We start from the raw sequence: 13,304 nt of genomic DNA on the forward strand, positions 1-13,304 counted from the left end.
TGCTCTGCAGCTTGCAAAGAAGCAACAAAGCCATCAGCAAAGGTCTGCTAAATTCATCAAACAAACCATAGTTTTATAAACTCTTGAAAGTACTGTGGCACACAGTTGTTTTTTTATTAAAATATCAATATGATTTCTGAAATGTAAATCGACCTGTGGGTTTATTCAACAGAAAAAAAAATCAAGCTTTTTCAGTTAACCTTCTAGAATGAACCAACTTGCAAAAAGGTCAGAAAGACACGTTCTTTCCAGCTGCTGGCTAAGAGACAGACAAGAAAGCTAAGCACCAGAGACAGACAAGAAATCCAAGCACCAGAGACAGACAAGAAATCCAAGCACCAGAGACAGACAAGAAAGCCAAGCACCAGACTTGCCCTTCTCTTGTATCATAATTCTGCAGGAACTGTCTTAACTGTCTCTGCAATTCTGCTTTATTTCCCCAAACAGCTTCATCTTATTTAATATACTAAGAATTCACAACTATAAATCAATATATAGATCCTTTTACTTTGTGTATGAGATTATGAGGTATGAGGGGTTTTTAATAAAAATTAATTTTCACTGCAATAAGGTGCCCAACAGCAATAACTTCATAAATTCAAATGGATTTGCTTACAGTTCCAAGAAAGCCTATTAAAAACCTCATTCTGGTATATACTATGCTCAGTGTTCTCAGTGCATATCCTTGAAAAACAATTTAAGACTGAAATACAGCCAAACAACCAACATTACTTCAAATCAAAACCTCCTTATTAAAGTTGCAAATATATTTTAACATAAAATAATATTAAAAATGTATATGAGCATACTTATTGAGCTGATGGTTTAGAAATAATTATTTTAAAAAGTCAAGCCCATTTTTCTTTTTTCCTCACAAAGTCAAACATCAACTTTTGCACAACAAGAAGAAATGCTGGGCATTAAAAGATGTCTGCTGGCACTTCATCAGGTCCCTGCACATACCTTTGCCTTGTCAGTTCAGCAGAAGAGCTTTACTCACTGCCACATACACGCACTACAGTCGTTGGTGCTTGTCTTGCAAAGGATTTTGTTGCGTTTTAACTATCCTATCCATGTTTTATCAACTGCAGAGAGAAGGACAGACCATTATAGGAAGCTAAATAGCTTTATTTATGGTGTGGCTGCTTCTACTTGGGATAAAACTAGGGGGAAATAAAATGTTTGCTTGATTTCTAACTCTAAGGGGAGGTAGAATGGAGGTAAAAGGAGTTATGAAATAAGCCATGGAGCTTCCATAAAGGCATGCATTTGAAAGGTGATGCCCATTTGCAGAACAGACATGTCAGATGTGTCCATTGGAACAAAGGAATGGTTGACATCCCTTCTCTGAAAATGGTAGATTTTTAAATACACTGTGGCACCAAAACTTTGCTGCAGGATGCCGACAGCCTACGTTCCATTGTTAGCTGAGAAAAAAAACAAGGAAAGCAGCAGAGAGGTAAAAGTTCAAATCTAGCATTTTTTTCCTTTTTAAGGATGGTAATCTTGTAATATCTTACATCTCTTACTAAAAATGACACAATGAAGTTAAGTCCCCATGATTTTATGCTACAGTAATTTATTTCACTCTTAGAGAGATTTATTATTTTTAAAACTCACCAGATTTGTACTTCCTGAAAACAAACAATTTCAAAAACAAACAGAAAAACTGTCAGAATTTCCCCCATTCTCTCAGGCATTTGGATAGCAACCAATCACCATTCCAAACTCCTAACTTGGACACAAAAAAGCTAATAAAATTGCTGGGCCGCAAGTAGACAGCAAAAGCTCAGAAGCCAAGCATATATATAGCAGCAGCTACGTGGGAGGCCCGTGAGGTAACCGTAGCGACTCCTTTGGCTAATGCAAAGTGCATAAATTCTGCCTAATCTTCAGACAAGCAAAGACAAGGATAGAAAGGCTTTGTTTAAAGCACTACTGACGTGTAGCAAAATCTGAAATACTAACTTCCATTTTCCAGGGAACCTGGGCTCTCTGAACTTGCAGAAATGGAAAGTCCCACTCTGCAGCTTTCCCAGACGCAGCAGTTCCATTTCCATTTTTTTTTAATTTTGAATGCCAATTTTGTCCTCTGATTCTCTGAAAAAAGTATTTCCTGCTCTGAGGGATGACAGCCTTTCCAGGCAAACCAGAGCCCTGTCAGGTGCAGAAAGCCTGTGTAACCGTGTGGCTTCAGGGGTCATGCTCACCAGGAAGAACATGGGGTTACCACTTCCATCAGCCACCAGAGGAGACTTTGCTGCTGCCCAGCAATGGCACCACATTGAGAAAAAGCAACCAACCAATTTTCTTGTATAACTGCTATAAACCTTCCCAACATTTCATCTGGGAGATCCATGCACAGTGATTCATTGCCATCAAACCACAGTTTTTTACCCAAGTTCCCAGAATGACAATCTTATTATGTAGTTCTAGCAACTCTTTATTTACCTTCAAAAATTTTTTTTGGAAACTTCTACATAAATTTGGTCCTCTTAACAGCACAAGACTGAGGTCACTGCAACATACTGTGTAAATACACTGGTGTTGTTGACCTAAACCTAACTGAGATTTTTCTTCAGGCCTTGCCCATATCAACAACTGTCTTTACTTTCTTTCTGTGTACACTCTTTCTAAACTATTAGTAAAGTCAGTCAACAACTCTTAGTGCTGTGTGATTCAGACCTCATGTGAACAGGACTAGAGACAGTACAGTTAAGATTTACTCCCATCATAGCTGTGCTGGCATTGACAATTTCCAGAAAAACTTACTACTGTCAACACAAGATGCAAATAGTAAGACACAAGGCAATGGTAACACAAAATCAATGACACGGGCAAAAGGCAAAAAGTAGAAGTTTGTTTTGTGTTAACCTGGTCACTACCACTGCTTTAACTAAACACTGAAGATTTCAAAACTAGGGATCACTAACAAGACCAATTAAAATGGAAATGCTAGTGTGGTAACGCAAATATTCCTGGAAGGCAGAGTTGAAGAATGCAAGTACACCTTACCTGCACAAGCTGTAAAAGATAATGAAGAACATCATCATCTTCTAAACTTTCCAGTTTTTGAACTGCCATTGCTCGGACATTTTCGTCTGAAAAGTTACAGTCCAGAAGTTGCATTGTGAGTCCAACATCTAAAGTGCTCTGATCCCAAGCTTCTTTCTTAGCTAGCAACTGGTATGTTTTGGCCACTATTTCTTGTTGTCCCCATTTCACAGAGCTAAGCAGCTTAGGATATGCCTTGGGGTGCTTTATGCTTTCATATCTGAAGTGCCACAACAGTTCTTTGTCCTCCGGAGAAAGTGGATTAAGTGGGTCAGTTGCTATGATCTCTTCAAGTTGCTTGCGCAGCTGGTTGGGCATTTCAGCTCGGGTCCTGTCCCCTTGGGTGTCTGATGCTATCCTGTGCTTGGGCAAGGCAATTGGGTGACAGTATTTGTCCAGCACAATAGAGATAGCCATTGAGTTTTCTTTATCCGGGTTAGTTGCTGATGTGAGTTTGTCGGCATTGATACTTCCTTGTTCTTCCCCCTTGCCTGGAATTTTCCACATGTGGAGCACATACTCCCCACTTCGTAGCAAGAAACGGTGATCTATCAACAAAAGATTTACATAATAGAGCAGCTGGGTTTTGCATTTTGAGTCAGAGCTGGAGGATTCATGCGACTGAAGGTTCGTCTTTGTGGATGGCCCCTGTGCTTTGCCGCAGTATATCTGAAGATTCAGAAGTGCTCCTTTAGGCAAATCCTTGATTTTTATATCAAACTCCAACCAAATGTTCCACAGAACCTCCTCAGTAAAAGGCTTTGATGAAGTTCTTCTCTGTGAAAGGAGCTGCTGCCCATGTTGAATGTTGGCCTCCACAAACACAGTAAGATCAGTATTTCTTGGTAAAACTGGAATATCAATGCCAATTATTTTCACCCTAAATTTCCTATTACAATCCCACAATGAGATAGTGAAGACTCTCTCATGATCTTTCCCATCTATTGTCAATTGTTCATGATACCCTGTAACTCCTGTACAGTCATCCACCAAGGGCCATTCTTCCTTCTGAACCTCATCCTCATTTGGGTCAGGGGGATTGTCCAGGACAAGGTGGATTTCTTCCCCATTCTTAAGACACTGTCTTATCCAGTGAAAGTCTTTGATTGGTGTCTCTCCAATAATATACTCATCTCTGCCACAAATCCTGAGTACAAAATCCAATTCACTATGATCTTCTGGAATGTCCATCAAGGATTTTTTCTTTGCCATTTTTGTAAAAAAGCTGTGGAGAATCATATCTGGAGTGTCATCTATTGACACTTTAATTTTCTGGCTAGTTGTTCCTCTATGTATGATTATGAAAATGTTATTATTAGTGATCTTTTTAAATAAATATTCTGGGAGTGGCTTAGATGTAGTCCATGGGTGCATTGCATACAATTTGGGATCCCTGCAGGCTACCTCTATCATTCGTGGGGTGACTAATCTGCGACGGGTAAATTCCAGCTCATCATCATGCACATTGCTTACATCAGTGACATCATAACCAATTAAATCATTAAGCTGCTGCTGAAACGCCTGAACTTCTTCTGATGGTTTTTGTTTCTGGACAACATAGATCTTGCCTACCTTTTTCTGTAACACCTTCCAGTACAGTATGCAGTCCAGTGTCTGCAACACTTGATGTTTATCATAAATTTCATACCATTGCCCTTTCTTCTGATATTGGAGAATAAACTGATCCGGGGTGAATGCATGGTAGAAGTCTGTGGTTTGACTCATCTCTATTGCACGCATCCAAATCTGGGCTTTCATTTGCTCCACTGTACAGTTGCCAGCTATTTCAAGTAATATAATTTCTGGTACTTTAGTATGTTTATTGCTTGTAGGTAAAATGAACTCAATGGATATCAGTTCCATTGACGAAAAACTACTCGATGTACAATGAGGTTTCATTCTTCTTCTCCTTCGTTTGTTTTCCTCTCTCATAACAACAGGCTGTTCATGATCCCCCAACTCCATGCCAGAGGAAATCTAGCAAAACATATAAATATTTGATTACTTTCTCATTTACATTTATTTTCACTCTTATTTTTTAACTCTTCCAATTTAAAATCATAGGCCTGTCAGAATCCTGACATGTATATACTTTTATATTCCTGCTTCCCTTAAATTCTGGTCACAAATACTTTATTTAGATAGACCACCTCACATGTAGTCTATTCAATTCAATACCAAACAAAAATTAAAAAAAAACCAATGAACCCTCCAGTGATTAAATAATTAAAATGGAGCTTTTAGACATACTTCACAGATTTAACTGAGGATAAGCAGTCTGAATGTACAACCTCCATATTGATTTCTTCTGGCTTCTATTTGATCAAGCACTGATTCTTCTGCTGCCTCATCTGTTTTGATGATGCTCATGTTGACATAAGTGGATTTTCATAGAAACCAAAACACTCTACAGTGTATGAGCAGAATATGATCCCACTGAGCTCCAGGAATGGAGTAACAAAACAAGCAATATTTGCAGACTGGACCAACGTAGTCTACTCCCAGTTTCTTCCATCTCTTTTCAATGATGCGGAATCCAGGAATTCCACCATAAAAGTCCTTTAGGATTCAAAACTCAGGAACTATTTCAGAAGACAAGTATTTAACAAGCATCTAAATTCAAGGCTAATGCCCTTAGATGTGCTTCTTTTAAATAAATCAGTTCAGCACACCGATAAAATCCATCCATTTTCCAAGTACACACTTCCAGTATGAACTATTAGTCTGCTACAGAAGAAAAACATCCCAAGCTGATGCCGATTTACTACCCTATACATCAAATCACACCTAAAACACTGGTGAAACAATATCAAACTTAAGTAGCCTACCTTATTAGTATTCAGTAAACCAAAAATATTGTTGCCCCCAGTTAATCTCCACTGAACAATATTAAAGTGGAAATTATTCATCAAGAGCTTGGAAGTGTAAGGCTGTGCTGATTGAGCACACTCGCACAAGCCAAGTTGCCACAACATACTGAACTTCCTTTCCAAACAACACTTTCTACACATAAAATCTTTCTCTAACTGCTGGAGAAAAGTAAAATCCTGTGCAATGATGCCTTAGCAGATAATAAAACAAGCAGGAAAAATATGAAGTGTTAAACTGAAACAACATAACATGCTAACTAAAATTCTTTTCTCAAGTTCCGGAAAGCAGCGACCATGGATACACCACCTCAATAATTGAGAAAGTAGAAGGAAATGTTACCTGCTTATTAAATAAAGGCTGAATTGCTGAAGACGACCCATTTGTTTGATTTTTGAAGTTCCTATTTTTTTAAAGGAAGATCATTCACACAAACAGTTACTTTGTTTAAGCTGTTCTGCTTTTCTTGCTCACCCTCATAATCCAGATGCAAAGGAAGTGCTGCACTTACCAGGAAGGAAGTTTTAACCAAGGTGATTATACATATGATTGCTCATTTTAAAAGAAGTCAGAATGCTTTTCCTGTTACAACAGTAAAAATACACCAACTGTACACCAATTTAGCACACATGCATACAAGACATGCTTAAAGCCTTTTAAAAATAGCAAAGAATAATAAATACCCAGGCAATAAATGTAATGAATTCAAGTTAAACATTTAAAACCAATACATTTTTGAGAGGTTACTTTATGAAAGAGTTAAATACAAATACTAGATAAAAGACAACAAAATCCACAATGTTTCCTTTTTTTTATTTTCATGGTGATAGCCATTTGACGCTACCAACCAACTTAAATTCACTGGAGTTTTTTAAGCCAGTCTCTGTACAGGCATCACAAGGAGATTGTTATCTGCCAAGGATCTTGCACAGTAACCTCAGCAGGAGAACTGCTGGGCAATCTTCCCCCTGGTATGATTAAAAACACCCAGTGAAATCCCTTAGAAACGACGACTTTACAAAGAAATTAAACCATAGACTTTCAACCCTAATTGTTGTGGTTAACTACAACCTGAAGAGCTGTTCTTTTACTAAATAAAATGCCCACGGGAAAAAACATTTGGGAAAACATGTTCAAAAGAGAAAGAAAAGACAGAAAAATCTCTAACTGTATCCTTTTCCCTTATGACACTTAAAGAGAAATACTGACAATTTTGAATACTACAAGCAGGACAACACATCCTATGGTGGTACATATCCTACAAACATTATGACTCTTGGAAGAAAGAAAAATAATTAAACAATTGAAAGGTCTTTTAGCAACTGTGAAGTGGCAGTGCCTTTAGTTTTCTTTAACATCTGCACACTTCTTATTTCTGAGACACATTTTTTAATTAAAAAGTGAAAAATAACATTCCCTCTGTATTGGCAAAAATGATCCATTCTCAGCCTCTGAATTTAACACTTTACAGAGGTTAAAAAACTGAAAAATGCCTTCACTATACACACAGCTCTTGTCTCTTGGAGCATCATTCTGCTTGGCTGCTAAGATTGATTTCTTTTTAGAGGTTGTTTTTTTAGGAACTGAGTTTGGGGAAAATACATTCTGTCCCAACTCCTTTTATCTTTTAAAGCCAGTATTTGAATTTTCTCAAGGTAGTGGCAAAGCTACCCTGAACATCTTATTGCTGACATGAAACCTACTCATGTTGGCCAAGACAGGTCCAGCATTTATCTTCCAGCCATGTGCAGCCTGCCAACATTCATCAGCCACAGTCTCTGTGGCTTCTCAGCACTACACACTACATGTCTCTCTTGTCTCACATAATTTCTAAAATGCAATGCAGTTATGCATTTTTCTTCATTTAAACATCAGCAACTGGCATTAAGGGGTTTTTCATGCCAATAGGCTGCATAGATTTTTTCCAAATGGCCCTTGTTCTAAAGTCATTATGTTGCCCCTATTAAGAACATCTGGACCCATTTCAGTTTCATTGGGTTCTGCAGATCTAAGAAAGCTTCCAGGTTTAAAACAGCCTCAGCTTGGTGCTATGTGCTACACATCCAAGGATTAATTTTTCAAACACATATACAACAAATAGTCCATACCCTGCTAAGCTCTTCTAGCACTACACCGTTGATCAAGACCATCAAGACAATCAAAGGCAGCATCTCCACCTTATGCAGCCAAGAACCACCTTGCACAATGCTCAACAACTGGAGTTGTTTCTCAGTCTCATCTGCTTATAAAGGCAGGTAGTGCAAGGCAGTGAAAGCTTCAGATATTCCCCCCCAAGCTGCATCAGGTTACAACACAAAATGCACAGTACTTCTGCAGCTGCCCTGTCTATACAAGGATGTTTTATGGCCTGAATTCATTTGAGCTGTGACCCGTCATGTCTGGTCCGGCCCAATCCAATCTCCATCTCCAGTTCTGCTCTGACCCCTTTTCATCAGCTTCAGAAGGTTCTTATCTGCCTCTGCAGTGAGACACACAAAAGTATCCTCATTCTTAGGGTGACATCAAACTATATCCAATCTGTACGTTGGCAAAATCAACTTGCCTTACGCATATGCATCATAAAACTCTGATGTTTGTAGTCACTTAAAGTAAGTTCCTAAAACGTTTGTCATGCCTAAGTTTTACCTGCAGATTGACATTTCTATATCTCTCCTGCAACAACACCTCAAAAAAAGGAAAAAAAAATCAGTTTTAAATTTTTAATTCTAATGAGCCTTGTCAACCCTAGATATCCTTGTATTATGAGAACTGTTCTACCACGGTGCACAAATCCTCATGGGGTGCAGTAGAGCAGGAGGAGGTGGGTCTGTAGAAGGTAACCAAGGCAAGTAAACAGTCTTGCCTTTGTCTCCAGTTTGTTCCTATCTCTTCACTCAGGTCAGCAATCTGACCATAACAAGAACAACACAAAATTTGGTTAATTTTCAGCTGGATCAGTTCCTTTATCTGACTCATCACTTGCAGGAGTGGTTAGGGCAGTGAGGGAAGAGAAAGGAAGGGAATGGAGCCATCAGAGTTAAGCTGAGATTGAAACAAGATTCACAGCAGAACTAGGAGATAAATTTATAAGTAAACTTTTGAAATTATTTGAAAACACTGGCTGAAAGGCACTTTGAAAAGACAATGTGGTATTTTGATGAATTATTTAATATATTCAGCTCGAAAAAAACCAGGATAGCTGTCAGTCTTCATCGCTCTGTTAGGACTGTGTTAGAGTTCTACCAATTACTATTATGGTTATTGTATATTAGCTCCTGCTTCTAGTTAATCCATCATGTACAAACCTTATTTTAAAATTATTCTTTTCACTTTAGTGTGAACTCCTTCCCAGACAACTTAACCTACAAGAAAATAAGCACTCTCTACCAGAATAAGAATTACCTCGTGCATATATTATGTAAATAGATAATTATGTTTACATTCACAGTTTTAGACAAGTCAACTTAAAAGATAAATTTTTAAAAACTGAAAGAAAACTACCATGATATGAGCCAAACCTTTCCAAGCAGCATCTTGCATCTACTTGTCCACATTGTCCTGTATCAGGAGATGGCTTTGCATTTGCTGGACAGGAGTAAAATACATCTCTCCTACACTTGCAGTGATCCAGTGTTGAACTTTGCAGACAGGATACAGCACTAACATGTTAAGGATGAACAGAACAAAAAGCCACTCTGCTCAGTTTCTTTGTCAGATGCTCGAGCAACTACGAGCTCTCATGGGAATTACACAGCGCAGGTTCCCATTTGCAAGTAAACTTCACAGGTAAAGCAGTCACATTCCTCACCGAAAAGTACACAAATCAGCAGATATAGCTTTGTCAGGAGGTTGTTGAGCCAATCAGACTGCTATTACAGCTGTAGCACTTTAAGGATTCTCCTGCCTTCACTACAGACCTTTGCATATTTTGGTTTCTACACGAGTTATCTATTTGGGGCAGATTGTGGAACAAACAGTAACTTCAGGCTGGCTCCAAAAATTTAGCTAAGAATTTCAGCAAAGTTCTAGTTAACTGGAGTTACAGAGCCATGGGTAATCTACCGCCAAAGCAACACTTCATGAAAACACGAGGATGGCAGCTGTGGCCACCTGGACACTGCGGGTCCCGTCAGTTCGCGCCCGGTTTTCCAGCGCTGACTCCTAAAAGCGTGATCTGACCTACACCAACCACCGGCTCCCGAACGCCCTCAGCTATTATTTCAGATGATTTGTGGTGCGGAAAGGTTTTATGGTCTGCCTGTACCAGACAGACACAAGAGGTTATTATTTGTTGGAAGTACAGTTATTTACTGTTTAAAAGCCGTGCTGTGGCCGCGCTGACTCAGGTCTTAAGACCCAAAGGAACCGCTACTACTGTCTAGCGTGATCCTTCGCTTCGCATTGTTTCATTGAACGTTCCGGCAGCGTCCTCCGCGCGTTTGGCATCACACCCAGTAACTGCTGCTTGGGCCGCGCCGTGCGGCGGGACCGCGGCCGTGCGGGTCGGGCAGCTCCGCGGCTCGGCAGTGCCGGGGGCGGCAGGACCGAGGCCGTGCGGGCCGGGCAGCTCCACGGCTCGGCAGTGCCGGGGGCGGCAGGACCGCAGCGCGACCCGAGCCAGCCGCACACGGCCTGCGGAAGGGCCCCGAGCGCGGGGCGAGAGGCGGCGGGAGCGGGGCTGCCTCCCCTGCCGCCCTCTCTGCACCGCCCGGGCCCCGAGATGGCGGCCGGCGCCGCCCGTTCAGCGCCCGGGGAAGGGAAAAGCGAACCCCACCGCGCCCGGCCCGCCGGGACTGCCGGGGCCGCGGGGCGTCCTGCGGCGGGCGCGGAGCCGGGGCAGGTCCGCCCGCGACCGCCGCGGGAAGCGGAGCCGCCGCCACCTGCGAGCCCGGGCCTCGGGCACGCCCGGCCTGGGGCGGAGCCCGCCGCGACCCCCGCTGGCCCCCGGCCCGGAGCTACTCACCGCGGCTGCGGCCCCGGCTCCAGCCCCGACCCCGGCCCCGGCTCCGGACAGGTGTTCGCCTCAGCAGGAAGCGCCGCGGGCCGGGGGCCGGCGGGGAAGCTCCATGGCCGGCGGGAGAGGCAGCTCCAGAGCCGCCGCCAATCACACGCCGGGCAAAGAGGGAACCGGCTGTGGGGCCTCCCTGCCCCGCCCGGCCCGGCCCCGCCGGGGCAGCCGGGCCTGGCCCCGGCCCCATCAGCCGCGCTGCGCTGAAAGCACCACAGCCTCGGTGCGGGGCACTCGTCAGCACAGGTCATGCGGACGGGTCCTGGTGTTAATACGGGCAGCAGAACCTCCCTGGGAGCTGCTTCCAGAGGTGTTCCCTGCCCAGGGCCCTCCAGCACTGCCCCTCGGGCCCGGGGCTGCGGACAGCTCGTTCGGCACCACACCCCAGGGCAGGGACACGGTCTGTCCAAGCTGCCCTCAGAAACCTCTGGAGTTGGGTAGGCACCTGCTCCAGTGCGGTTCCTTTCTCCTTTGGAACGGTTTTCATACTGTCTGATTAAACCTGTTCTACAAGTTGAGAATCTTGCTTGTCTTTTTTTAACTACATTTTTTGTTTGAAGTGGCTGTGTTACTGTTTTTCTACCATTTTCCCATCTCCAGACTGGGCAGTCCTGGATCTCTCTTTTTAGGTCATGTTCCTTAGAGCTCCTGTGATTTCTGTAGCTCGCCTCTGGGTTCTTGCCAAATGGGCCACATTGTTTCTGGAAAGCACTGCACAAAACTGGACATAGTAGTATTCCAGCTAAGGCCTTGCCAAGGCTGCCCACAGCAGGAGGATTAATTCATCAGCCTTACAGTGCCAGGGCTCCAGATGCAGCTCAGGAATAACCTTTCACATCCAATTCAAACAACTCCCCCTCACCACTCTTTCCCCACTCTGAGTGCTGTCTGTTTGGAGCTGAGTGTTTCTGTCTCTGCAGCTCTTTTTTTGAGTAAACAGCAAAAACACTTTCCATGGTTATGTTGAGACCTTTTTTGACCCAGATCTTGCAATGGGATTTGCAGGTGAACCCTGTATGGCACTGAGGGCACACACTCACCCTGAAAGCTGTGCTGACATCAGGTCACATCTTTAGGGAGCACTCTGCAAGACCAGAGGTTGCCACAAAAACTATTATTAAATTCCATAGAAAGAAAATATCAGAAGGAAATAAGCAGTATGTTACACATACAGATACTATTATAAAAAGTTGGACAATTGCTTTTATAGCATGGATGGATCCTTTTCACTTAAAAAATCATATGCATGACATTAAGAATCATAACACCAGCCTGAAGCAGAAGGTATTTGAGGAACTATTGTATAAACATGGAGTTTCAAAATGAATATCCATTACACTGAGCTGTGGCTGTAAGGAATCATAATGCTGTATTGTCTTCAAGTTCCCCTTTTTACAAAGATGAAAGCAAAGCAAAAACCTTTAACAACATTCACGTGTGTAGCATAGAGGGAACATGGTGAAGACTCACTTCATGCCTGGTTTTGCCTGATACAATGGGTCATATCTGTCAAAGAAGTTCAGCTTTGCACAGCATGAGTATTACTGAGCGCTTTAAAAGACATTTAAAAGCCATATCTAAATAGGAAGTCTTTTGTTGTTGTTGTTGGCTGGATCCCCAGATAGATCACTCCAGGAACACAAATGTAGCCAGTTTGGAGACTAATCCTGTTAAAATCCACGGACTTTATTTGGGGATGCACAAACATACGAAGATTTGAGCAGCTGAATAAAAAGACTGTCATTTGTCAAAAGACAATTATAGAGGGAATAATTTACAGCAAGAGTAAATAACACATTTCATGTTGATTTCAGCCAGAATTGTATAACATATTTTTAATAGCTATAAGTCAACACAGTGTTATCTGCAATGAATGAATAAATTATTTCACTTACTGTATTTGAAAAAGGTTGGAAAACTGAAAATCTTTACAGGATTTGATAAGTTAGTAAAATATTACATTTTTTTCTGTTAATCTTCAGCTCGTCTATATACAGCACAATTTTCTTTATTGTCTTTTTTGGCAAATAAAGTAATACAAATTTTCCTGTAGGCAAGAACATTCTCCTTATAGGTTGTATATTCTTTGGAAATATATATTTTAACATCATTTTATTCCTGTTAATTTTCAAATGTGACTTAAACCTTTCCCCAGAAAATTTCTGCTCACTTGTTGGTTTTTGATTTTTTTTTAGTCGAGAACAGACTGTACAATAAATTGAAATGCATATTTTGCCATATCAAAAATGGAACTTTAGAACAGTAAGGAATACCATGGCTTAATGAAGGCAGGTGAAGAACACAATTTGATATTTAAATGAAGCTGATTTAATCAAAATTAGTCATGCAAAGAAGCAATCATTTTGCTAATATA

General features: G+C 41.5%; 1 protein-coding gene across 2 annotated transcripts in view; it reads right to left on the reverse strand.

The window, feature by feature from the left end:
* PIK3CG (phosphatidylinositol-4,5-bisphosphate 3-kinase catalytic subunit gamma) overlaps positions 1 to 11,021 on the reverse strand; it is a 40,489-nt gene extending 29,468 nt beyond the window's left edge. The window contains exons 1-2 of one of the 2 annotated variants that reach the window (XM_071552634.1): positions 10,886 to 11,021; positions 3,016 to 5,031 (exon numbers count right to left, since the gene is read on the reverse strand). In XM_071552634.1, coding sequence (XP_071408735.1) covers positions 3,016 to 5,019 — 2,004 coding nt within the window. In that variant the 5' untranslated portion in view covers positions 5,020 to 5,031; positions 10,886 to 11,021. Of the gene's footprint in view, positions 1 to 3,015; positions 5,032 to 6,264; positions 6,387 to 10,885 lie in introns of those variants that run through there. The other variant, XM_071552635.1, reaches the window with a different exon arrangement.
* Positions 11,022 to 13,304: the final 2,283 nt, after the last annotated feature.

Source organism: Pithys albifrons, chromosome 3 (genome assembly GCF_047495875.1).
Source record: "Pithys albifrons albifrons isolate INPA30051 chromosome 3, PitAlb_v1, whole genome shotgun sequence".
Classification (NCBI taxonomy): Eukaryota; Metazoa; Chordata; class Aves; order Passeriformes; family Thamnophilidae; genus Pithys; species Pithys albifrons.